A 25985-nucleotide genomic window follows, 5' to 3' on the forward strand; every position below is an offset into this window, starting at 1 on the left:
TCCTAGTTGGATTCGTTAACCACTGAGCCACGACAGGAACTCCAGCTTCCTCCTCTAAAATGAACACAGCCATCTCCATCCTAGTCCTAGCTCAATGGTATGTATAAGTGATGATGAATCCAAAGAGTCGAAAGAATGCTACTAGGGGAAGGCCTGTCCCTGTCAGTAAATGGTGGTGGTCTTCCATCCTCCAGGAGACCCTGACTGGTAGCCACTCAAGTCCTGTGTCAACACGGCTGCAGTGAGCCCAAGGCATACATACCACAACACTAGGCTCTAGAGACTTCATGCCTAAGGCTCGATATTATTTCCAATTCCAAGCCATAGGACTTTGGGCCAGTTGCTTAGGGCTCAGGAGTTCAGTTTTCCCATCTGTCAAGGGGGTACACCAATTAATAATAAGATAGGACTGCAATCCCTTGTCGGAGACCATGGGAGCTAGATATGCTTTGGATTTCAGAAGTTTTAGATGTTAGGAAAGCAATATGGTACATATATCACACTCCTTATGGTATCTGGGGCAAGTATCCTGTGATCAAACACATTAGTACCGCTAAATGGGATAAATGAATAGCCTCATGCCAGCTCAGGTCAAATTTGGCCACCAAATGAGCTTGCCACAAAATTTCAGTTTTCAGAATCTTTTGGATGGCAGAAAGCCGCGTAAAGCCTTGTGGGCCATGAAAGAAGCTGATGCTTATATAGGGCATGCCATGTGCCAGGCATGGTTCTAAGTAGTCTATATACATTAACTTATTTAGTTAGGCTAATAACCCTATGAGGTAGGCGGTGTTATTATCATCCCCACTTTACAGATGAGGAAACTGAGGCTCAGAGAGGTGAAATCACTCACGCAGCGTCCCAAAGCTGGAATTCGAACCTAGACAGTTTGGCTTCAGAATCTGTGCTATTTACCACCTTCTCTACCTACTCTGTGGGGTTAAAATGAGGCTTCAGATGCCCGCAGGGGCCAAGCAAGTCACACAGTGAAAAAGTAAAAGTGGCTGGTGGGTCCTGAAGCCAAATGGTGAAGCAGCACCCATCTACAGGGAGCCGCTTACTCAGCTCTAGCTGACTGCTGCCATCTCAGAACTAGGATCCATGTCTTTCTGTTTTTCCCAGAGAAGCCAGAAATCCAGCTTTATAGGTGAAACCTGACTTTCAGATGTTGGCAACTAATTTTAAAAGTGGTAAAAACATCGTAGGGGGTCAAATGAAATCCTTCTGCCGTCTGGACCCAGCCTGTGGCTGCCAGCTTGCAAGCTCTGCAATGAGGAAATGGATGCAAAAGTGCTTTGAAAACTTAAAAACGTGTTCTAGACACAGACAGCCTCATTTTTAGGGTTAAGATTTTTCCACAGCCCACCCCCCCCCCCGCCTTTGCTGTGTCTAGTTTTTTGAAAACTGGTGTTCCTGGCCTGATGGAGATGAAAAGTCGGAATTAAATAGAGACTTCAGTGAACTTGAGCGCTTCATTCCTTTGGCAGGCTGGATAAATGAGAAGCCTAGGTGTACTGGACGGGCTAAGCCTCAGAATTCCTGCCACACCCACGGGCCCCTTCTAAGGAGTTTCCACCCGCAGACCCCAGCGGAGGGAAGGAGCAGTTTCTTATGAATAGGTGGCTATGTTTGATACCACGTGACCCTGCTCCCCACCCCTCCGCCCCTGGCAATAGCCGATTGAGCCAGGAGAGGGCATCTGATCCAAGAGTAGTCACTCTATAGGCTGGCACGTTGCCTAGGAGGGAACCTGGGATGAGAACTTTGCCCAACAAGCACAGTGGTGACTAAATTTGGACCAATGAGAGTCTCTCACTTGGGGAGTTTGAATACCAGACCTAGAAAGAGTGAGCAGTTGGCCACAGGGGCAGAAGCTGAACACAGAGAAGGTAGGCAGCTAGGGCCCATGAATAAGCAGGACCAGAGAGATTACAGAGCTTCGACTAGGTGCCAGACACTTTACACATGTTTTTTCTTTAAAACGTTCAAAGGGGAGTTTCCGTTGTGGCTCAGCGGTAATGAACCTGGCTAGTATCTATGAGGACACGGGTTCAATCCCTGGCCTTGCTCAGTTGGTTAAGGATCTGGCATTGCCGTGAGCTGTGGTGTAGGTCGCAGACGTGGCTCGGATCTGGCGTGGCTGTGGCTGTGGCATGAGCTGGCAGCAGCAGCTGTAGCTCCGATTTGACCCCTAGCCTGGGAACTTCCATATGTGGCCCTAAAAGAAAAAAAAATTAAAATAAATAAATAAAATGTTCAAAGGGTCTGTGAGGCAGGTGCTGTTATTATCCCTGTTTCACAGACAAGGAAACTGAGGCCAGGTAGCTGCAAGTGCTGGAGCCCAGGTTTGTTTGATGTTAAAATCATGGTACAAGCCCCAAGCCAGTGGCTCTTGAACTCTAGTGGGTTTCAGAATCTCCGATTCTTCAGCCTCACCTCAGGCTTGTTGAGTATGACCCTTTGAACATGGAGCCCCCATTCCTGTATCTGCATCTGCATTTTAACAGCCCTCCCAGGATGGGGGGGAGTGGAGTGGGTGGGGCTGATGCAGAGGGCGTCCCAATCACACTTAGAGAAATGTCATTTGAAAGAGTAACACAGGTACCGCAGGTACCGTAACCTGCATTGTCTCCGCCTTCAGAAACAAAGTCAACTCAACAGATGTGGTCAAAGTCCAATTGTAACTCTTTTGCAAATGGGGCCAGTTCCACAAATAAGTGGACAGCAGTTTGTCCTCTTTGGAGGGAGGGGTGCTGTTCCCTCATCATGCAGAAGTTCCCGGGGCAGGGAATCAAACCTGCACCACAGCAGAGACCAGATCCACAGCAGTGACAATGCCAGATCCCTAACTACTAGGCCACCAGGGAACTCCTGTCCTCTTTTCTGATCCAGGAAGCATCCACTGACACCAGTTACCTGAGGGAAGATTGACAGGACTGAGACAAATGCTCAGCACTTTATAGGGAAGAGCTTATCAACTCATAAGTGTGTAAAGCTCATGGCTGGCATATGTGCACTAAGCATTTTCCATGAAAGCATACATTGCAGGAACTTGGTGAATTGGCAACAAAAAAACAGGAGAAAAAAAATGACCAAATGCAGAGATTGTAAACCAGGGGATTTAATTTTTTTTTTTTTAGTCTTTGTAGGGCCACACCCACAGCATATGGAGTTTCCCAGGCTAGGGGTTGAATCAGAGCTATAGCTGCCTGCCACGCCACAGCCACACCGACGCAGGATCTAAGCCGTGTCTGCGACCTACACGGCAGCTCACGGCAATGCCGGATCCTTAACCCACTGAATGAGGCCAGGGATCGAACCCACATCCTCATGGATGCTAGTTGGGTTTGTTAGCACTGAGCCACGATGGGAACTCCTAAACCAGGGGCTTTAAAAATGTCAACCTGCTTCATAGGCTGAACCTAGAGGTTCTTCTCAGCCCTAGCCTAACTGTGTAAAAATTCCATCTGTGCTCTTATTTGCACCACGGATAAAAAGTCGAACAGGACAGGATCATGCTAGCAGTCGCCCTCTAGATTGGTACAGAACCCCAGTCTGGCAATGGTATTGAGCCAATTGTGAATTCATCTGCCTTTAGGAACTTTCTCTGGGGAGACAAGTCAAAGTCTGAAGGCTGCTTGGAGCATCTCAAGTCAGAAACTGGTTTGTGATCCAAATGCTTTACGGCATCAGGCACCTATTCCTACAGGATGGCCGTGTGGTCCAAGGGATGGCATTGGTCAAGCGCGCTGGCCAAGTCCCGCCTCAGCAGGGCTTGAATTTGCACTTGGCAAGTTTTATTTCTGTCACGCTCCTTTCTGGGGAAACTGTCTTTATCTATGTTATTGTCCTCACTTAGCTAAGGTCAAACTCTGTTCTTCCCTCTTCTGTCCAGAAAGACTTCCTGTGTGGCAGGTATCTGATCTTATCTGTGTCGATATTTTAACTCGGAGTGATTCCCCAAAGAAGGTTCTTGAATAAGTGCCCATCCTCCAGGAAAATTGCAGCAGTCCACGGGTGCGTTGAGAGAGCCTGAAGACTCCGTAGCCAGTGTTTTGTAAAGCGGAATCTATTTCATTTAAAGAACTGTCCTTTATTCTGAGATTGTTTCCTTCTCTTGTGATGTTTGAAGAAAACCCTTTTTAGGAAGTGATAATTTGGGGTTGCTTTATCTTGTTTCTTAATGCCTTTACTTGGAAAAATAAAAATCTGGCAAGCCCCACTGTCAGTCCCCCAGGTTTTGGGTTTGCGATAGCTGCCAGTCTTGGGAACCCGGTTTAATTTGTGTGCAGTTCTGCTAGAACCTCTAGGTACCTTCTATCACCACTTATGTCCTAAGTGCTTATAAATTACCTGCTTCATAATCTGCGGCAGAATCTCTCCAAGGATTGATATCGAGCTTACAGCTCTGGAGTTTACAGTATACTGGTCTGTAGTTTCCTTATTTAAGAAAATTGGGACGCTGCCCGTTTGCAGTTCTTTGATATCCCTCCTGTTCTCTCCGATTCCACAGATCCTTCAGGACAGCACCTAACGCAAGGCAGTTCTGTTTGCTCTTCTTATAATGTTCTTTTCCCTATAGAGTTGGACATGCATATACATGTTGTTTGGGGAATTTGCAGCACATCCAATGAAAGTGTATTCCCAACTAACAGTCAAATCCTTCTCTTTGGAGCTACCCAGAACACACCTACCCTCTCTTCCATATGACAGCCCTTCAGAGGTTTGAAGACAGTGTGTGACTCTCCCGTGAGTTAAGAGCACCAGCTGAGTCAGAGAGACCCGAGTGGCAAGCCCAGCGTCGCTCCTGCTCAGCTGTGGGAGCCAAGGTAAGTTACTTGCTTTTATCCTCTCTCTACTTCAGGTCTTTAGCTGATTTAGAAAACGAGGGTTAAAAGCCCTACTTCATGGGTTTATTGTGCACTAAGAGATGTGATGTACAGAAAGAGCTTAACCCAGTGCCTGGCAGGGTGAGGACTCGGTAAATGCTAGCTATCTCCCTTCTCGGTTTATAAAGAGCCAGGTGGGCATTTGAAGCATCAGGGCTGTTGAAGGGGGAGGGGGAGGTTAGCCAGAGGGTGAGGAAGGCTCCTCCCTCCCTCATTGATTAGGGGAGGTAGGGGACCCTCGAGTAGATCAGGTTTGTCTTTATCTTGAGGTTGTGGCTTTTCTGTGATCTGGGTGCCTGTTTGCTGGGGCTGGGGGAGAGGGTATCGTGCAGAATCTAGGGAAAGGTTGATTTTTCAAGAGCTGGAAAGCTATTTGTTGACATATTGAACTGTCTCTTGTTTATTCTTATTTCCCTGAGCAGCTAGCCATGCAATCCCCCAAACTCAATTACCTTTTGTGAGGCGGCAGGAGCATGACACCTCCTAGCCGTATTGATCAGTGCAGACTGGGCGGGACGTGAGAGATCTGAGATGCTAAGCGGCAGTTTCTGGGCTTTTCTTCCTTAGAAGGCCTCCCGTCTCTGTGTTCGTAGAGACACTGGCACAAATAAAACGGAAGTGTGTGTGTGACCCGAATGGGCTGAGCAGGCAAGAAGTCTCTCTCGGTATCCTCCTTAGAAGTCGGCTGATGACAAGTGGTCACAATGGACCAGAGCTTGGACTCCTGGAGTGACCAGTGTCAGAATGGTTTTCTAAGTGCAGCTCTTTGCACACACTGGGTTTTGCAAGCAATTGCATGATAGGAACTCTGAATGCCATTGCAGCTAGAAAAAGTTTGGAAGGAGACACACCCAACTGTGAACAGACAGAGGAATGGGACTTGAGGGGATGGGGGGTGGGGTAGGTGCAAGACTGGCTTTATCTGTATGTAGGACTTTAAGTTTTATCCTGAGAATATATTCCTAGATTACTTGTATAATTGTTAGGCATAAATAAAACTAGAAAGACAGATGTTATTATTTTTAAAATAATAATAAATAAAAGCAAGCCATAAGAGACAAGGTTCAGAGGTCACTGCTGACCAAGGATCTGAGTGGTGCAAGGATTAAGCCTGTTGGGGGAGAAGCTTGCTTGGGTGGGAGATGTTGAGGATCCTTAGAGAAAGGAGGGGAGGGGGGCTAGAGATAGAACCCTAGAGGGGTTTATTTAAAAAGTGATTTTCTCTTCTAATACAAGCCATATGGATCCATTATGGACAAGGGAGAAAATATAGCTAAGAAAAAAAAAATCCCCTTTAGGGAGGTCCCATTGTGGCACAGTAGGTTAAGAACCCGACTAGTATCCACGAGGATGCAGGTTCGATCCTTGGACTTACTCAGTGGGTTAAGGATCTGGCGTTGCCACAGGCTGTGGTGTAGGTCACAGATGTGGCTCTGACTGGCATTGCTATAGCCGTGGTGTGGGCTGGCAGCTGTAGCTCTGATTCAGCTCCTAGCTTGGGAATGTCCACGTGCCACAGGTGCAGCCCTAAAAAGAAAAAGAAAAAAAAAAAAAAAAAACAAAGGAAGAGAGAAAGAAATCCCCTTTAATCCTACTGCTTGGTATGGTTACTGTTAATATTTTGGTATATATCTTTTCAAACTATTTTTTCAAAAAGACACATTTATTATATAAAAATCAGGTAATCATTTTCACTGGCCACTAAAGATGCACCATGATTTGTTTAATTATTAAATGAATTGGGTCCTGGAGTTCCCATTGTGGCTCAGTGGTAACAAACCCGACTAGTATCCATGAGGATGCAGGTTTGATCCCTGGCCCCGCTCGGTGGGGTTAAGGATCCAGCGTTGCTGTGAGCTGTGGTGTAGGCTGGCAGCTGCTGCTCTGATTCCACCCCTAGCCTGGGAACTTCCATATGCTGTGGGTACGGCCCTAAGAAGACCGAAAAGAAAAAAAAAGAATTGGGTCCTAACATTGGCAAGTTTTTATAGGTGTAAACATATAAACAACCTTTCTTGCTGTGTGACCTTGGGAAAGCTAGCTAACCTCTCTGTGCCTTTTGTGCCTCGTCTGGAAATAAGAGTGACTAATCGTACCTACCTCATAGGCTTGCTGTGAGTAACAAAGGAGATCTTGGACATAAAGTGCTTAGCACAGTGCCTGGAATAGTAAGGGTTAGGGTTAGCTTTTATTCTTAGGTCTAATAATAATAAGAGTTACAGAGATCCCTGGTGGCCTAGCGGATCAGACTTGGCCTTGTCGCTTCTGTGGCTTGGGTTATAGCTGTGGCTAGGGTTCCACTCCTGTCCTGGGAACTTCTGCATGCCGTGGACATGTCAGTTCGCCTTGCCAAGGCTCAATTTTCTTATCTGTAAACTGAGGGATAAAAAAACCCTGCTCACAGGATAGCTATTAGGGACAAATGAGAGGATGTTTAGAAATCCCTCAGTGCAGTTTTTGGCATGTGGGAAAAGTTCAAAGTCAGTTGGTATTATTATTATTATTACTACCCTTGTATTATTATCATTATGATGATTCAGCCATTAGTAGGAGTGGGAAGAGGAGGGCGGCACTTGGAGTGTTTCTAACCACTTGTCTGTTTACGAAGAGAGGAAATGATTCTGGAGTCAGACTGACCTGGGCTCAAATATGGGCTTTGCCATGTACTAGCTCTGTGACCTTGCTCACAGCTTCTCCAAGCCCCTCTTCCCATCTGTAAAATGGGAATGGTGTCAGTCCCTGCCTTGCAGGTGTTGTCATGAGGCCTGACGGGTATATGGCAAGTCCAGTGCTTAGCTGAGTGGCCAGGTAGGTCATGGGTTGTTGGGGGCGTGGGGAGGTTTATAATGACCTCAGCGCCTCCTCCCAACCCCCAGAGTCCGAGTCCCTGTACCTGGGCTACTTGAACTTGAACTTTGCCCTATCTGGGGCTCAGGGACTAATTGTGCCCCTAGTCTGGGGGTTTAGGGGCTCCCGAATCAGAAGGTTAGAGGACTCTAGCAAAACTTCCTGCTGGTCCTCCTCTGACCTTGTGCCCCAGTTCTAGAAAGCAGGCTGAAGCCCTGCTTCTCTGCGCAAGCCCTCCTCAGCCGGTAGGCTTAAGATGGGCATGCTTTTCTTGCTGGCAGTCTGGGTGCCCTGGAGGCTCACTGTTGAATTCAAGTCCTGTGCCAGGGTCACTGGTTGTCAGATTTCCCTCCGTGTCTTTGACACTGGGGCAAACTGGTTTTTTAATGGTCACCATCGCTGGGCTCTCTGCAGACCTCATGGCCCGCCCATCTCTCCAGAGCCCGGCTTCCCTGCAACCTGAACCTCTTTGAACTCTTCTGCCCCTGCTCACTCAGCCTCCAGCCCAGGTGGTTCCCTTCCCTCTAACCCCCACCTGCTCTTCCGCTGTGGCGCACCAGTGGCGATGCCTGGCTCCTAGGATGCCGGTGTCTGCTCAGCTGCAGAGGGAATGTCTCATTTCCTGAGCCAGGACCCTTTCCATCTCATCTCTTTAATTGTGGGACTCTCCTCTGTTCTTTGGGACGGCCGGAGGCGGGCAGAGTGGCCTTGGTGCAGCTCTTGGGGGCGAGGGGAAGAAGGGTGGAGTTGCATAGGCCAAGTGCTAAAGCAGAGCTTCTGGAGGGCTGTCAAGTGAAAGGCGGCCAGAGGCAAATGTCAGAGCCTATATAGAGGCAGGAATCTGGGACCAGAGAGACAGAGCAAGCACTAGCAAGTCAGGAGCAGTGGGGCGGGTGGGCGGGCGGGCAGGCTGGCTGGCTGGCTGGCGGGCAGGAGGGGGGCGTGGCAGGGGATAGCTAAGGGAGATTGCAGAGAACAGCTGCTGGTATTGGGTCTTACTTTAATGAACTGCTGGGCATGGGGCATAAGTAAATTGGCCAGACCAAAAGCACTAGGGGCGCAAAGGACACACTCCCTCCCTTCTCCCTAACTGGCAAGGTAAGATCGTTCCGGGGTTTGTGCCGTGGGAAACTGTGGCGTGTTCAGGGGTTTTTCTGAAGATGGGGGATGGTCATTTAGGACAGCCCTTTTGACTCATCTTTCCCATTGCACCAATTATTAGAGTAACCAAGGTGCCGGTGGGAAAGCGGTATTTCTTTTACTATACCCTGTTTCAGGGCTGTCCAGGCTAGAGATGGGTGGCGGGGGGGGTTTCTCGTTAATGTGACTGAGTAAGAGGGAGAGAGAGGGAGGCCAGGTGGATCATTAGAACACACTGGAGAAGAGTAGGGGGCTCTGGAGTTGCGAGGACCTGGGAATCCGTGTGACTGCAGGCAAATTATTAAGCCTCCCTGGACCTTAGATTTCCTCTTTGTAAGATGAAGATAGCGCACAACCACTTAGTGTTGCTGTGGGGACCAAATGAGATGATGCATGTAAAGTGCCCAGCGGAGCGCTTGCCAGTCAGCGCATGCTCAAGAGATGTCGACTGTTGGCATTTCTGTTGCTGGTATGGTCATTATTATTACGGAGGCACACCGCGCAAGATTGATGAATTTTGTGACATTGTCCCAACTGAGCAAGTGTTCCATTTTGGGCATGGGCAGGCTGTGGGGATGTGTCAGCATTGTGTAATGTGTGTGTGTTGGTTTCCAAGCTATGTGCCAGGAAGCCCCTTCGGGGGCTGCTTATGGGAGTGAGCTGGAGGGGTGGGGCTCTGGGCTTACCCACCCACGTGTCATCAGAGAAACTCGAAATTTGTGCTTGCTGTAGACTGGGCTTCAAGTGAGCCATGATCTAGGATGTCAGAGACGTAACTGAATGTAGCCTTAGGGATGCCAAAGGCTAGGGAACCCTGAGGAGGGGTGGTGGTCAAAGACATACAGTTTTTATTGTTGCAGTGACCTTATTCTGGCCCCAACCCCAGCTAATCTGAAAAAGCTGGTAAAATGGGAATAATACTACTGTCTGTTATTGTAAGATTCAAATGCGTAAGGCTTGCACATCTCTGTACCTTATAGACAGTTTAACGTTGTATGCGGTTGCCTAAAGTGTAGTGCCTGGGACACACTCGGTGAGCAGCAAGTGGTAGTAACAGTGGTGGGTTTTTTTTTTTTTTAATCAATAACAAAACTGCTAATAAACGAGATTTTCAGTTCATGAACTCTGTTGTCAGTCATTAATCAGTTAAATGTCTTACTTTGCCTGAGGAAGACATTCAGGGCCATCAGAGCAGGAAAATAGGGACTAAACCCAGGCAGGACTCAGTGAGTCCTAGGAACCAATGATTATCCTGGGGCAAAGGGCGTTCTCATCCAGGCCCGCAGGGTACCCGGCTGGCTTGCCAGTGCTGTGATGGGAGAGAGCATTGCTTGGGAACCTGCACTTCTCCCAGTTTTCCAGAAGGTGGTGGTGCTGCTTCATTTGAATGAGGACTGCCCGGGCTCTTGGCCGCTCAGGTTGCCGGCGTTTATAGCTTTCATAAGCTAAGAGGCTGTGCTGTGTGACGGAGCAGGTTGGTTTGAAAAGCATAGGGGTGGAAAGGATATTTGCTCCAGCTTAAATTTGTTTATTGTTGCATAGCTTCTTCCACCTGCTAGGCCCATCTCCAATGCCATATATAGCTGGCGACACGTTAAAAAAGGTCTCCATCATGAATCATTTGTCTGTTCCCCAGTCTTCTGGATACTGGCTTTTGACGGCTAAACTTGTTTCCTGTTTGCAGATTTTCTTACGGCTTGGGCTTCAGCAGGAGCCCTGATATAATTCCTTTGGAGGCTCCCTGCACATGATCCTCTGACCATGGCAGATATGTCAATACCCTTACATTCACTGCGATTCAACAATACGCTGAGGGAGGAAAATGACCCCCAAGACAGGGAGACGGCCTTCTCTGGACCACCAGGAGAGACCAGAGCAGAGGTCCAAATTCTGCATTCTTGCTTACAGCCTATGGCCTCCACGTCAGCGTCAGACCCTGGAGGGATGTCCACACAGCTGATGACATCCCCAGGCTTTGACACCACGGTCGCGCCTCTAATGGGAGCAACAAGCTCTGGAGCCCTGTCTTCACCGCTAATGCCAGCCTCAGACTCTGGGGCACTGTCCCCATTGCTTATGGCGGCTTCAGATTCGGAGGCGCTCTCCCCATTGCTGATGTCAGCTTCCGACCCCGGGGCACTGTCCCCATTGCTAATGCCAACGTCAGATTCTGGAACATTGTCCCCATTGCTGTCCACTTCAGACTACGGACTAATGTCCCCAGGGCTGATGACGATTCCTGACTTTGGAACAATGTCCGCAGCACTAATGGCAACAGCAGACTCTGCAGAGATATCACCGTTGGCAACGCCAGCTCCATCCTCAGAAGCGATGTCCGCATCATTGATGCTAGCCCCGGATCCTGGAGAGATGTCCCCACTCCTGATGCCAGATGGAAACCCTGGAGTTGTGTCCACACAGCCAGTGCCAGCTCCCGGCTCTGAAGGAATGTCGCCATTGCAAATTACCGATGAAGACACCGAAGCAATGTCCAAAGTGCTAATGACTGCCCTGGCCTCTGGAGAGATATCTTCGCTGCTCATGTCAGGCACAGACTCTGAGGCGATCTCCTCACTGATAATGTCGGCGCTAACTTCTGGAGAACCATCCACCCAGCAACCGAGCACCCAAGACTCTGGGGAAATGTCCACCCAGTTAATGTCTGGCCCAGACTCCGGGCTGGTATCTTCACCACTAATGTCAGCCCCAGGCTCTGGAGCAGTGTCCTCACCACTCCTGTCTGTCCCTGATGCTGGAGAAATGTCCACATTGCCAAAGCCAGCCCCAGATGCTGAAGCAGTGTCCCCACTGCTAATGATGGCTCTAACCTCTGGAGGGATGCCCACCCAGCTGATGTCACCGCAAGGCTCTGGAGTGACATCCTCACGGTTGACACAAAGTCTAGACTCTCAGATTGTGTCTACTCCACCCATGAGAGCAACAGCCTCCGGCGGGATGTCCACCCCGCCAGTGAGAGCCTCAGACCCTGGAGCAAGGTCAATGCCACGAATGAGAACCCCAGCCTCTGGAAATGCATCTGCGATTCTCAAGACAGTCCCGGATTCTGCAGCATCGTCTACCCCACTGATGACAGACACAACCGCTGAAGCGATGCCCTCAGAGCAAATGTCAACTGCAGCCTCTGGAGCAATGGCCACACAGTTAACAACGGCTAGAACTTCCGGAGCCACACCCACCGGCTTTATGAAAGCCCCAGCCAATGGGGCAATGTCCACACTGCGAATGAGAGCCCCAGCCTCTGGAACAACGTCCACACCTCTAAGGAAAGCCCCAGCGTCTGGAGCAATGGCCACACCACCAAGTGGGGCCCCAGTCTCTGAAACGATGTCTATGCTACAAATGACAGGCCCAGCCTCTGGGTCCATGTCCACACCGCAAATGAAAGCGCCTGCCTCCGGAGCAATGTCCACGTCACAGAGGAGAGCTACAGCCTCGGGAGGGACAGCAGTACCACACATGAGAGCCTCCTCCTCTGGAGCCATGGCCACTCCACCAATGATAGCCAAAGCCTCGGGATCCATGTCCCCACTGTTAATGAGAGACACAGCCTCGGGAGTGATGTCCATGCCACAGATGAAAGCAATGGCCTCGGGAGCATTGTCCAAGCCACTAACAACATCCAAAGCCTCAGAAGCAATGTTCATGCAGCAAATGACAACCGCAGCTTCTGGAGAGATCTCCACAATGCTAATGAGAGACACAACTTCTGGAGCCATGGCCCTGCCACAGATGACAGACACTGCCTCTGCAGGGATGTCCACACTGCTAATGAGAGCCCCCGCCTCTGGAGACATGTCCACACCACAAATGACAGCCGCAGCCTCTGGAACTATGTCCGTGCCTCTCATGAGAGCCCCAGGCCCTGGAGCGATGCCCGCGGCCCTAATGAGATCCACTGCCTCTGGAAATATACCCAGTCAGCCAATGAGCACCCAAGACTCGGAGGGGGTGTGCATGTCCCTCAGGCGATCCATGACCTCTGGGGGGATGTCCCCACTGCACATACGAGCCCCAGCCTCCGAAATGATGTCCACACCAAAAATGAGAGCCCCGGTCTTTGGGGCAGTGTCTACACCGCTGCTGAGGGCCTCGGATCCCAGAGAGATGTCTACACTGATCACGAGAGCGCCATCCTCTGGAGAGATGGCCCCAGCACTCACGAGAGCCCCGGCCTCTGGAGAGATGGCCACCCCTCTGAGGGCCCCAACTTATGGAGCAGTGTCGACTCTGCACAGAACAGCCACCCCCTCTGGAATGATGTCCCCGCCGCAAATGAGGGCTCCAGTCTCTGGAGCAATGTCCGCCTCGCTAATGAGATCCACAGCCTCTGGAGTGATGTCCGTGCCTCAGATGACAGCCGTGGCCTCTGGAGGGGCGTCCACGCCACTGATGAGAGCCCCCACCTCGGGAGCAACATCCGCATTGCAAGTGATGCCCGAAGCTGCTGGAGAGATGTGCATGCTCTCGATGCAAGCCCCTGCCTCGGGAGGGATGTCCCCGCCGTTATCAAGGGCTCCAGTCTCTGGGATTTTGTCTTCACCACGAAGGAGACCCTCAGCCTCCGAAGCTGTGTCTGCAGAGTTATTGAGAGCTCCAGCCTCTGGGAAGATGTCCGCCCCACAGACGACAGCCATGGCCTCTGGAGGGATGTCCAAGCCCTTCATGAGGGCCTCAGTCTCTGGACCAGCGCCCATGCCACTGATGTCAGCCCCGGCTTCTGCAGAGGTGTCTGTGGCGCTCATGAAAAGCATGGCCCCTGGGGCAACGTCCGCACTGCAAACAAGAGTGGTGAGTTCTGGATCTATGTCCTTGCCACAAATGACATATGCAACCTCCGGGGGGCTGCCTGCACCGCCAGTGAGAGCCTCAGCTTCCGTAGCAACGTCCACACCCCTTCTGAGAGCCTCGGCTTCTAGTAGGATGTCCGTGCCGCTTCTGAGAGCCACAGCCCCTGGAGGGATGTCCACGCCACAAACGGCAGCCACAGCCTCTAGAGGGCTGTCCAGGCCGCTGCTAATGAGGGCCCCGGCGCTGGGAGCCATGTCCACACCGCAAATGGCAGCCACAGCCTCTGGCATGATGTCCACTCAGGAACTTAAAGCCACAGACTCCGGGGAAGCATCTGCCTCTCACGTCAACGTCACGGCCCCTGGACCAAAGTCCACACCGCGCGGCACTGCCACAGCCCCCGAAACAATGAAGCAACCACCAAAGGAAGTGCCATCTTTTGGCATGCTGACCCCTGCGCTCTGTTACCTCTTGGAAGAACAGGAGGCAGCCCGGGGTTCATGCTCTGTGGAGGAGGAGATGGAGATTGACGAGGAGAAGCAAATGAAGGGATTTTTGAATGATTCCGAGAGAATGGCCTTTCTGGTGTCTCTTCATCTGGGGGCAGCTGAGAGGTGGTCCATTTTGCAGATGGAGGTAGGAAACCCGCTCTCCGATGAAAATAAATCTTTCCTGAGAAGATCACAGGGCTTGTATGACTCCCTAGCTGACATAGACATCCTCAGTGCCGTTCTCTGCCATCCCAAGCAGGGCCAGAAGTCAGTCAGGCAGTATGCCACTGACTTCCTGCTGCTGGCCCGACATTTGTCTTGGTCTGATGCCATCCTGCGGACCAGGTTTCTGGAAGGACTCTCAGAAGCTGTTGCCACCAAAATGGGCCGGATCTTCCTGAAGGTGGCTGGCAGCCTAAAGGAGCTGATAGACAGGTCTCTCTATACTGAGTGCCAGCTGGCCGGAGAGAAGGATTCCCCGGGCAGCTCCAGCCAGGTTCTGCCATCAGCCTGTAAGCGGAATAACGAGGAGGCCATGGAGAATGAGCTGAACTCTCAGCAGCAGACTGAGGAGGTAATGCTGGGGAAATACACTCAAGGGGTTTTGAATAGAAAAAAATCAAGAGGCGGAGTTCCCATTGTGGCTCAGCAGGTTAAAAACGCGACTAGTATCCATGAGGATGTGGGTTCGATCCTTGGCCTCCCTCAGTGGGTTAAGGATCGGGTGTTGTCGCGGCTGTAGGCGGGCAGCTGTGGCTCTGATTCGACCCCTAGCCTGGGAACTTTTGTATACCGCAGGTGCAGCCCTAAAAAGAAGTAAAAAATTAAAAATCATGCATTCATTCATTCATTAAAAAAAAAAAAAAAGAAAAATCAGGAGGTAGTGATGTCTCCTTGGAGTAGACTGAGGAAGAGGCTAGGGGGAGGCACTGAGCTCCTAGACCATAACGCCTAACCTGGCGTTTCCAAAGCAGGCCTGGCTCTGCACTTCTTTGGGGGAGTATCCACCACTCTGAGGAACAATGTCCTACCCAAGTTCCTGAGGTCCTGGGGTGGTTAAAGGTCTAAGTCTTCTGATTCTGAGAGGGCACTGGCAGGGCTCAGTCCCAACTCTCCACTCATTCCAAGTCCAATTCTAAAAGAGGGCTCAAGTTTGGGGGGCAGGGTCCCACCTACAGCCACATGTGTCATAGACCTAGGTCACTAGGGATGTGGCCAGTCTAGTCCTTGGGCACACTTTGTACAGATAGGGTACGTGAGGCAAGTTCCTCCATCTGCTCCGTTACTGAAATTATCCAGACAGAGCCCCACTTGTCATAGTTAGCATGGCTCTCACCTCTGCTGTTTTTGTCTTTTCTCACTCCCAGCACCAGCATGTTCCCAAACGCTGTTACTACCTGAAAGAGCATGGAGACCCTCAAGAGGGTCTGCACGACCACCTTCGACAGAGCATAGGCCATCAGAAGGCCAAAACTAACAAGTAACACCCCCTGGAATCTTCTCCTGTGATATCCAACGTGGCTGCTAACTTGACGACTGGTTCTTGGACCCATTCCATTCAATTCCATCATTACACCTTGTGGCCTTCCCCCTTCAGCACTGCCTCCAGGCACATCCCACCCTGTCTCCCACTTGGCTGACTTGACCTTCTCTTTCACCCCACATGCCTTTGACCTGCCCCAACAATCAGAGCGTGGACTTCGAGAGTGTTTGGTGTATGAGGTTCTGAGCTCCCATTACCACTGAGACCCGTACTGGTTGCTGGTCCAGGGAGAAGTCTAGGCAGGAGAAACTGTGTCCTACCTCAAAAACACCTTAGAGTGTCTTGCCACATGTCATCAGGCAAACCTGAGGAAGCCCTGGTCCCATTCATCTGGCAGGGGAGCCTCTAAGGAGAGTGATGCCCACTCCTACACCATCCTTTGCATCCAGTAGACTTGTCTCTATATGCCCCAACTCATAGTGCCTAAAATGGGTCTCCAGTGCCCTTGCCCTGTTTATAGTCTCCATCCTGAATCATTTGTTCGGACCCATAGTAATAATCGTAGTAATGGCTAACATGTATTGATTATGTACTGTGTGACAGGTCGGGGCTAAACTCTTGACAAGCATCATCTCACGACATTCTTACCATAACCCCACTTGTTCTTGTGTTGTCAACTTCTGATGTCTTGAGCTATTGTTTGTGGCCTTGTGTTGTCCCTCAGTGTCAAATCTCTAGCGCTGACCTCCGGGTGACCTCCTCCATTGTTAATTGCCCTCACGCCCCTCCGCTATTGTGCTTTGTGGCCAGCACTCTTGATAAAGATCTTGGTGTTTAAACAGGCATAGTTAGAACCTAATGTGATCAGTGTTTGCCTTCAGGTGGTGGGATTATGGGTGTTTTAATTTTCTTCTTTCTACTTCTCTGGACTTTCCAGATTCTCGACGGTAAGCATGTATTACATTTGTAATCGTAAAAGTAAATAAAGTTCATTTAAGAAAAAAAAGAATTAACTGTGGCCAACGGAACTTGATTTCAATCTGAGTCCTTTGGTCAATCAATAGTTATTATTGAACATGTGCCAGCCATGGTTTGGGGGACAGACCGATGAGAACCTTGATCAAATGAAGAACTTCATTCCAAAGGAAGGGAAGACAACAAGCAAGAAAACACATAAGTAAGATAGGTTGAAATTGTGATGAAGGCTATAAAGACAAGAAATAAGGATAATGGGGGGATTTGATATTAACAGAGCCTACTTATTTATGCAATAATAGCCCATGTAATAGGGTTACCCAAAGATCTTTTAAAAACAGTAGGCGTGACATGATTAGAAACGTTTTAGAAAGCTAACTTAGCAGCAATTTGGAAGCAGGATGGGGAAAGGGGTCAGAGAGCCGTTACGAGTCCCCTACTGCAATAGCACAGGTGACTGTCTCCCAGATAACTCAATCTAGGGCCGTGCGGTTGGAAAGAGAGGGACCGAGACTAAACCCTGAGGACTCAAGTCCACTGCTCCATTACCCTAAACACTGGGTCTGATTCCAGGAAGTGGAAAATGATTCTCAGAAAAAGCAAAGATTAGCAGACAAATTGGCAACCCCTCGAGGATCTAGATGAGAATCTGGTTCTGCGGGCTGTCACCAATGCTGTTTCCTTGGGGGAAAAAGAGGGTGCGATTCCTTGGGAAACCCCAACTCTAGGTAGCAGGCCTCTGAGGACTCTGCTTTTCCGTCTTCTTTGGCCCTGTTGGCTCACACCTGGCCCAGTCCAGGCCCCAGTAGACTTTGGGGCTCCATGGTCAGCCAGAGTTGCTCTTAGCTCAGGAAAGTGCTGTGGACTTCACTTGCTACTGAAAAAGAAATTGATGGTGAAAAAGAAATGGATGGTACAGTATCACAAGTCGTGTCTGGAAAACATACATGGAAGGAAAATGTCTTAAAAATGCAACTGTTTCTTTTCTTTTCTTTCTTTCTTTTTTTTTTTTTTTTTTTTTTTTTGCCATTTAGGTTCACCCCTGAGGCATGTGGAAGTTCCCAGGCAAGGGGTCAAATCGGAGCTGCAGCTGCCGGCCTACACCACAGCTACAACAATATGGGATCCAAGCTGCACCCGCCACCTGTGACCTACACCACAGCTCACGACAATCCTGCATCCTGACCCACTGAGCGAGGCCAGGGATCGAACCCACATCCCCTCATGGATACTAGTTGGGTTGGTACCCCACTGAGCCATGACAGGAACTCCAGAAACTCACTTGCTGAGAGCCATGATAATGGCGAACAATCACAAGTCTTTATTTTTCTCCTCAGCCATTCTTCTTCCCTTTGCTTTCCCCTCTCCCCTCCTTTAAGCAACTATCACTAAAGATAAATGGAATAAATGAAGCCGGGGGAATAAATAAGCAGAACCCAATGAATACATGAAGCCCCGCAGAGCTCTATCCCCGCCCCTCTACCCACCCCAACGCTTATAATTAGAAATGTTTTAAGAGCCACTCAGCATCTACATGGAGCTGGGCCATCAAATGCCCGAGTACTTGAGACGATTTTGTCTGCTGTAAAATAGCGTTTCAAGTTTCTCCAGGCCTCACTGGCCCATGAGTGAAAATAAGGTCTATAAGTAGTAAAAACTCAGGTGTCACTGACCCCTGTCCCCACCTGTGTGTTACAGTGCCTCAATCCCTCAAAGCTCTCCTCCTCTTGTTTGTGGAAGGCCTGGCAGTTGCCCACATTCCGAGAGCCCTCTCCTGTTCTTCCACTCCGACCCTGCCTTGGGGAGGTCAGCCGCCCATGGTGCCAGGAGAAGGCAGCCCCTCCACGCCCACCCAAGCTGCTGGGGGTCGCCTCTGGCTGTGGGAACTCGGAGGGCCCTGCTGGGCTGGAGCGTGAATTCTGCAAATCCACGAAGGGCCTAAAAGGTGCTGTTTTCCCTTCAGCTTTGGCTGAAGCCACAATGGGTTCACTGGAGGTGCAGGGGTGGGCGGCATTGGGGTGGTAATTCTCCTCTTCATACTGTGCCACACTTTGTCACCTGGGCCCTAAAACAATATGGCTTCTATCCTGTATCTCAATGAGCGCCCTGGGAGAAGAGAGGCTTCAGTTTCTTCCCGCAGCAACTTCTCCCCTGCTGCCCCTGCCCCCATTGCCCTGGCTCAGACGTTCAGACTCACTTCCTGTGCCTGGAGATCAAGAGCCATTGTTACGGCAGCTGCATAGCAGCCCTGTGGCTGCAGTGCTTCAGCTCCAGCTGCAGGCCTGTGGCTGCAGTGCATCAGCTCCAGCTGCAGGCCTGTGGCTGCAGTGCATCAGCTCCAGTAGCTCTTTCTACCCTTCGAGAAACCAAGCGAGCACTCGGAGAGTTGGAGAACTCAGGTTTATTATGCTGGCAGGCTCAGAGGAGATTGTTCTCCAGAGTCTGAGCCCCGAAGAAGGGTCTCACAAGGCTTTTATGGGCTACCTCTTTCGGGTCCATGCTTGGTGGAACAGACCAGAGTGAGAACAGGCCGGGATGTAATTGCAGAAGCAACTTTACAGAAGCAGATGCATTAGGGGCAGTTGGGGCAGTTGGCTGGACTTTGTTTAGTCATCATGGCAGGGGTTTCTCCTTTCTACCTTTTTATCGAGACATTTTCTCCTTCACCATCAAGTCCTCTTTCTGGAACCAACCTTCAGCCTCTATTTCTGTATCTCTAGCCCCCTAAGGCACAGTAAGTCCACAGATCTCTTCAAAACCCTTACCCTCCAGATGAACAGAGGCTAGGGACTCTCTCTAAACACCCAGTCCTGGGGCCCCAGTGGAGAGAAAATGGCAACCTGTCCTGGTCCTCTACCTTCTGCCATCCCTTCACCTACCACCTGGTCTCTTTCTGTGCCCCTCAGGGACCAAGAGTGTATCAAGCCTCCTCCTAAAGACCACTTCCCCCATGCAGGTGTAGGCTTGGGCTGCTATAGAATGACCAAAGCCTCAGCCAGTTCCCAGACTTTCTGAGTCTGACACTGGGCTTAGCTGTGATTCTACCACACTGGACTCGTTTGCTCAGGTCAGATATAGGAAGTCTTCCCCTCATTCCTCCCAAAGGCTTGTGACCTTGAGGCGCTCTGAACCTCATTCTCCAACCAGAGTATTACAGGTGACATGACTGCCCCCACCTCAAAGCCATAGAGAATTTTTTTTTTCTTGCAGACCATGTGTTTCCTTCCTTCTCACTTGGTCCAAAAGCTCTGCTCACCTTGAACAGATTGGGCTGGGGGGTGGGGTGGGAAGGAGCAGCCTGCTGAGTCCTTTGGGATCTAATGAGGGATTTAGAGGAGAGCAGACACTTGTAAGAGGTTGAAATGACCATTGGAGGAAGAGACCTGACTCTGCGTGGTACCTCTGTCTCTCCCTCTCACAAGCTGGGTAGTTCTAGGCAGGCCATGTTATGTCTCAGGGTCTCAGTTTCCTCTTCTCCAAAATGAGGATAATCATTGCCATCCTGCTAACCTCACAGCATCGTGGGATAAATGTTGGGAAAGTGCTTGGAAAAATCAAACGCAAGATGTGCAAATGTAAGATCTTGTTATTACCTGTAAACCTAAGCTCAGCCCTAAGGAGGTTGGGAAGTGGGTGGATGAGGCTTTTTGGGACACGAATCCAATCCAGTCTCTTCAGGGGTTCTATTTCAACTGTGGGGGAAGATCTAAAAGTAAATCCGAGAGTTTTGCTGTGGCTCAGCTGGTTAAGGATCCAGCATTGTCATTGTAGCTGTTTGGGTCGCTGCTGTGGTGTGGGTTCCATCCCTGGCCTTGGGAACATCTACATGCCATGGGCATGGCCAAAAAAAGCTACAATCATGAAGATATATATGTTCTTAAAAATAGAAAGTTCGAGAACTGGCAAAATTAATCTATGATGAGAGGAACTGGAAGTGTTTGACTATAGACAAGTGGAAATTAAATGGAAGGGGAGACTAGGAAATTTTCTTGGCTGTTGAATATCCACAGGCATATACATCTTTTGAATTTAAAAAAAATTTTTAATTAAAGTATAGTTGATTTACAATGTTCCTTCAATTTCTGCTGTACAGCAGTGACCCAGTCACACACACACACACACACACACACACACACACACACACACATTCTTTTTTTCATACTATCTTCCATCATGTTCTATCATAAGAGATTGGACATAGTTCCCTGTGCTGTACAGCAGGACCTCATGGCTTACCCATTCTAAATGTAATACTTTGCATCTACCAACCCCAAACTCCCAGTCCATCCCACATCCTTCCCCTCCCCCTTGGCAACCACAAGTCTATTCCCCATATCTGTGAGTCTGTTTCTGTTCTGTGGATAGGTTCATTTGTGCCATATTTTAGATTCCACATGTAAGTGATATCATATGGTATTTGTCTTTCTCTTTCTGACGCACTTTGCTTAGTATGGTAATCTCTAGTTCCATCCATGTTGCTGCAAATGGCATTATCATTTATCAAAATTTATTAATGTGTTTAAGATCTGTGCATTTCAGGAGTACCGGATTGGTGGTGTCTTGGGAGCACTGGGACGTAGGTTTGATCTTGGCCCAGTGCAGTGGGTTAAGGATCTGGGGTTGCTGTGGCTTCAGCTTAGGCCACAGCTAGGGCTTTGATCTGATCCCTGGCCTGGGAACTTCATATGCTGCAGGGCGGCCAAAGAAAAAAAAAAAAAAGATCTGTGTATTTCAGGGTTCCCACTGTGGTACAGCAGGTTAAGGATCTGGTGTTGTCTCTGCAGCAGCTTGGGTCCCGGCAGAGGTGTGGGGGCCCAGCACAGTGAATTAAAAGGATCCTACATTGCTGTGGCTGCAGCATAGGTTGCAGCTGCAGCTCAGACTGGATCCCACGGCTGGGAACTTCCATATGCTGTGAATGTGGCCATAAAAAAAAAAAAAAATCCTTGGATAATGTTTGGCAAAAGCCACAAAGTTTAATACTAACATCTATGAAGCCTCTATCAGGGATCCAAGCTCTGTACTAACTGCTTTATCTGGATTATTCTATGTAATCTTTGAAACAACCGTGAAAAGTGGGTATTCTCATTGATCCTATTTTATTTTATTCTTTTACCAAGAGTCTCTGGCAAGAGGTCAAATAACTGGCCCAAGTCTACAGAACTGAAAATGAGCAAACCTGGGATTTAAACACGTGCTATCTGACCCCAGAGCCCCCATATGTAACCACTTCACTGTATGTGCACGGCTTCATTATTCAGAGCCAGATGGCCACTGTGAAGACGTAGCCTGTGAGCCTGAGCAAATTTGCCACTCACTAGCAGCCAACATTTGAAGCTCATAAAGTCTGAGGCCGGAGCAAAAATGGCCTTGCTTTCCCCCTTCTCCATCTTCGATCCAGATGTGCATCCTCCTAGGGGTATTTGGGAAAAGTCTTTAATATTCAAGGAAAAGAATCAGTCACTGTGAGGTGCTACCGAACTCAGGAGGTTCTGCCCAGAGGCTAGCTGCAGCCTCAAAGTAGGAGGCAGAATACTAACTCAGGCAGTCAGTGTAGGAGCATGGGCTTTGGTGCATTCTTTGATATGGCCATTGATCAACATTTGTGGCTTAAGGGCTCCAGGGAGTAACATCCCCACAGAGCTTGATTACTATAGGGAGTGTACCCATGCCCACAGGGACATTAATCCCTAACCCCCTGTGACTCAGTTTAGGGGAAGAGAAAGTCAAAGAAACCATGAGACTTAAGGGACATTTCTTTTTTTTTTTTTAAATAATTTTTTTTTTATTTTCCCACTGTACAGCAAGGGGGTCAGGTTATCCTTACATGTATACATTACAATTACATTTTTCCCCCACCCTTTCTTCTGTTGCAACATGAGTATCTAGACAAAGTTCTCAATGCTATTCAGCAGGATCTCCTTGTAGATCTATTCTAGGTTGTGTCTGATAAGCCCAAGCTCCCGATCCCTCCCACTCCCTCCCCCTCCCATCAGGCAACCACAAGTCTCTTCTCCAAGTCCATGATTTTCTTTTCTGAGGAGATGTTCATTTGTGCTGGATATTAGATTCCAGTTATAAGTGATATCATATGGTATTTGTCTTTGTCTTTCTGGCTCATTTCACTCAGGATGAGATTCTCTAGTTCCATCCATGTTGCTGCAAATGGCATTATGTCATTCTTTTTTTATGACTGAGTAGTATTTCATTGTGTATATATACCACCCCTTCCGAATCCAATCATCTGTCGATGGACATTTGGGTTGTTTCCATGTCCTGGCTATTGTGAATAGTGCTGCAATGAACATGCGGGTGCATGTGTCTCTTTTAAGTAGAGTTTTGTCCAGATAGATGCCCAAGAGTGGGATTGCAGGGTCATATGGAAGTTCTATGTATAGATTTCTAAGGTATCTCCAAACTGTTCTCCATAGTGGCTGTACCAGTTTACATTCCCACCAACAGTGCAGGAGGGTTCCCTTAAGGGACATTTCCACCCCTAAAATCCCTATTGGACAAGGACTGATGTAAGTAATTGAGCAAGGCCAAAGGGAGAAAACATCTTTCTGGACCCCACGTTGATAATCCCCCCCCCCCATATTTAAGAGATAAAAATCCTATGAGACAATAGAGAGGGGGCGCTCTTCTCCCTCCTCCCAGCTGTTCTGGGAGCTATTTGCTTTCCTGTAGTAAAGACTTTGCTTGCTTGCTGCCTGTGTGTTCGCGAAGTTCATTCTTCAGCTGCGTGAACAAGAATCTGGATTCCAGGGACATCTTTCTGGTATCAGTAGGACAGCCTCCATTCTGGGCTCTGGCCCCAGAAGGTAGGATTCTCCCCTGGGCATCTTCCCTTTGGAAAAAAAAATGTATCTTGGTCCCCAGCATCTGTGGAAGGGTAGAGGACTCTGAAAGTGGGAGGGATTGTTGTGGTTACAGCAAGAGCTGGCTTTCTTTCTCAGCACTTATTTCCCCCTCTTTGTCATTCCTCCCTCAAGAAAGGGGCCGTGGGGAAGGAAGGAAGGTGATCAGTCATTTAGATACTTCATGCCTCTGCCTTCCAATGCCATCCTCCTGCATCCCCTCTCCCCCTGCCCTGAAAAGTGATCCTAGGTCTAACACTGGGGTGAATGCACACTTTAAAAGGTGCCGTTTCATGACCCCCTTCCTCCAGTGGGTGAAGAGGGTCAGTTGTATGGTAATGGATGCTAACTCGACCCTCGGAGGTGATCACTTTGTAGTATATACAGATGTTGAGTTATAATGTCATATACCTGAAATGTATGTAAGGTTATACACCAATTTTAACTCAATTTTTAAAAGGGTCTATGTAAATAAGAGTATGTTTAAATAGTCTAGAGGCATTGCTGATAAAAAAGAAAGGTATTCATGTTACAGCAGGCAGATAGTTAGGCATGAGCAGACAAGGGGGCATGGGGCCAGATGGCAGGAAACCACGCATCATGCAAACAGCAGGGTCCCTCGGCAGACAAAGAAAAGCCAGAACTTCCAGACTGACAGGACACTACAACTTTTGGGGCTATAAGTGCCCTGAAGACAGACAAAGAAAGGTGGAAAAGGGCGTGAATCTCCCCAATGTCAGAATGTAACCTGTTGTTCATTATGCCCTCATTATAATAAAATTATAATAAAATTAGCTATGCAGATAAGAAGTACCCTTCATACACTGATGCCATGACACTTCCAATAAAACCAAATGAGGACAAAAATCCCTCCTCCCTTCTGGAAGGTGAAGCTGGGATGAAAATTAAGGAATCCGACCCCCAAGGCCCACCTTCCCAGTGAATACCCTGCCCATACAATTGGATGCCCCATATAACCAGTGTGCCAAAAAAAAAATGGCAGGGCAGCTGCTCGCCTCTCTGCTGCCTCTTCCTAAGAGGTGTATTTCTCACTTAAATAAATCCTCACTTTTCTTTCTCAATTTCCATCTCGTTTCTGAATTCCTTCTGTGACGAGATAAGAGTCTAACCTTCGGGAACAGTCATATTAAAAAAAAGGCACCAGCAGAGTTTCCGTCGTGGCGCGGTGCTTAACGAATCCGACTAGGAACCATGAGGTTGCAGGTTCGGTCCCTGGCCTTGCTCAGTGGGTTAAAGGATCCGGCATTGCTGCGAGCTGTGGTGTAGGTTGCAGATGCCACTCGGATCTGGTGTTGCTGTGACTCTGGTGTAGGCCGGTGGCTACAGCTCCAATGAGACCCCTAGCCTGGGAACCCCCCATATGCTGCAGGAGCGGCCCTAGAAAAGGCAAAAAGACAAAAAAAAAAAAAAAAAAAAAAAGGCACGAGACACTTCCAGTTTAAGCAACTTGATAGAGATAATTTGGAGTGGTTTCTTCCATTAGAAACTCAAAGAAATATTGGATAAATTGTGGAGGAAAACTCACAGCTGGGCCTGAAATAAAGAAAGGGAAATTCCCGTGGGCAAAAACAGGATCTTTTTTCGGGGGGAGGGGGGTGCACCCGTGGCACATGGAGGTTCCCAGGCTAGGGGCCGAATCGGAGCTGTAGCCCCCAGCCTACACCACAGCGTCACCAGATCCGAGCCGCGTCTGCGACCTACACCATAGCTCACGGCAACGCCGGATCCTTAACCCACTGAGCGAGGCCAGGAATACGAACGTGTAACCTCATGGTTTCTAGTCGGACTGCGCCACGAAGGGAACTCCCAAAGCTGTATCTTAACATCAGAGCGGTAAGCTCTTGAGCCTCCAGGGTGGATGTGGTGGAGCCTGAAGAGATAAAGGCTAGCTGAGAATAGAATATTTGCATAGCACTTGAGCAGCAAAACTGTGAATTTCTAATTCTATACATTGCTTAGCTATCATTCAAGAGTCAGTAGGATTGCTTTTGAAATCTATGATTGTGTTTCTGTGTGAGGATGAGAATAACATATATACACTATTGTATAGAATAGATGATTAACAAGAACCTACTGTAGAGCTCCGGGAAATCAATAGCTTGTAATAACCTGTAGGGAAAAAAAGAATGGCTATATGTATCAGATATATATATCCGATTGACTTCGCTGTACACCTGAAACTAACACGACATTGTAAGTCAACTATATGCCCATAAAATTTAAAAAGGGGAGTCAGTATGAAAAGTAGACATTTTCCAACAAAGACGGAGTCAACTCACAATTCATATGAAAGTTGCTGCCGTTAGAGCTGGGCTGGCCTTGGGGAAGCTGGAAAGATTTAAAAACTAACATCCTTTGACCACCTTCGCTGAGAATTTCACTGGCCTAAGCACTGACGTATTAATGGGTACTAGACTGACTGACTCTTGCTTTCCTACAATATCCTCTAGAAAGTTTTTTAAAAAGTATTATT

At 48.8% G+C, this 25985-nt stretch overlaps 1 protein-coding gene across 1 annotated transcript; it reads left to right on the forward strand.

Moving 5' to 3' along the window:
* RTL9 (retrotransposon Gag like 9) lies at positions 4725–16627 on the forward strand. Its single transcript, XM_021080506.1, has 3 exons — positions 4725–4829; positions 10561–14750; positions 15544–16627. The coding sequence occupies exons 2-3, from the start codon at positions 10638–10640 to the stop codon at positions 15658–15660; spliced, it is 4230 nt and encodes a 1409-aa protein (XP_020936165.1). The 5' UTR covers positions 4725–4829; positions 10561–10637; the 3' UTR covers positions 15661–16627.

Source organism: Sus scrofa, chromosome X (assembly GCF_000003025.6).
Source record: "Sus scrofa isolate TJ Tabasco breed Duroc chromosome X, Sscrofa11.1, whole genome shotgun sequence".
Classification (NCBI taxonomy): domain Eukaryota; kingdom Metazoa; phylum Chordata; class Mammalia; order Artiodactyla; family Suidae; genus Sus; species Sus scrofa.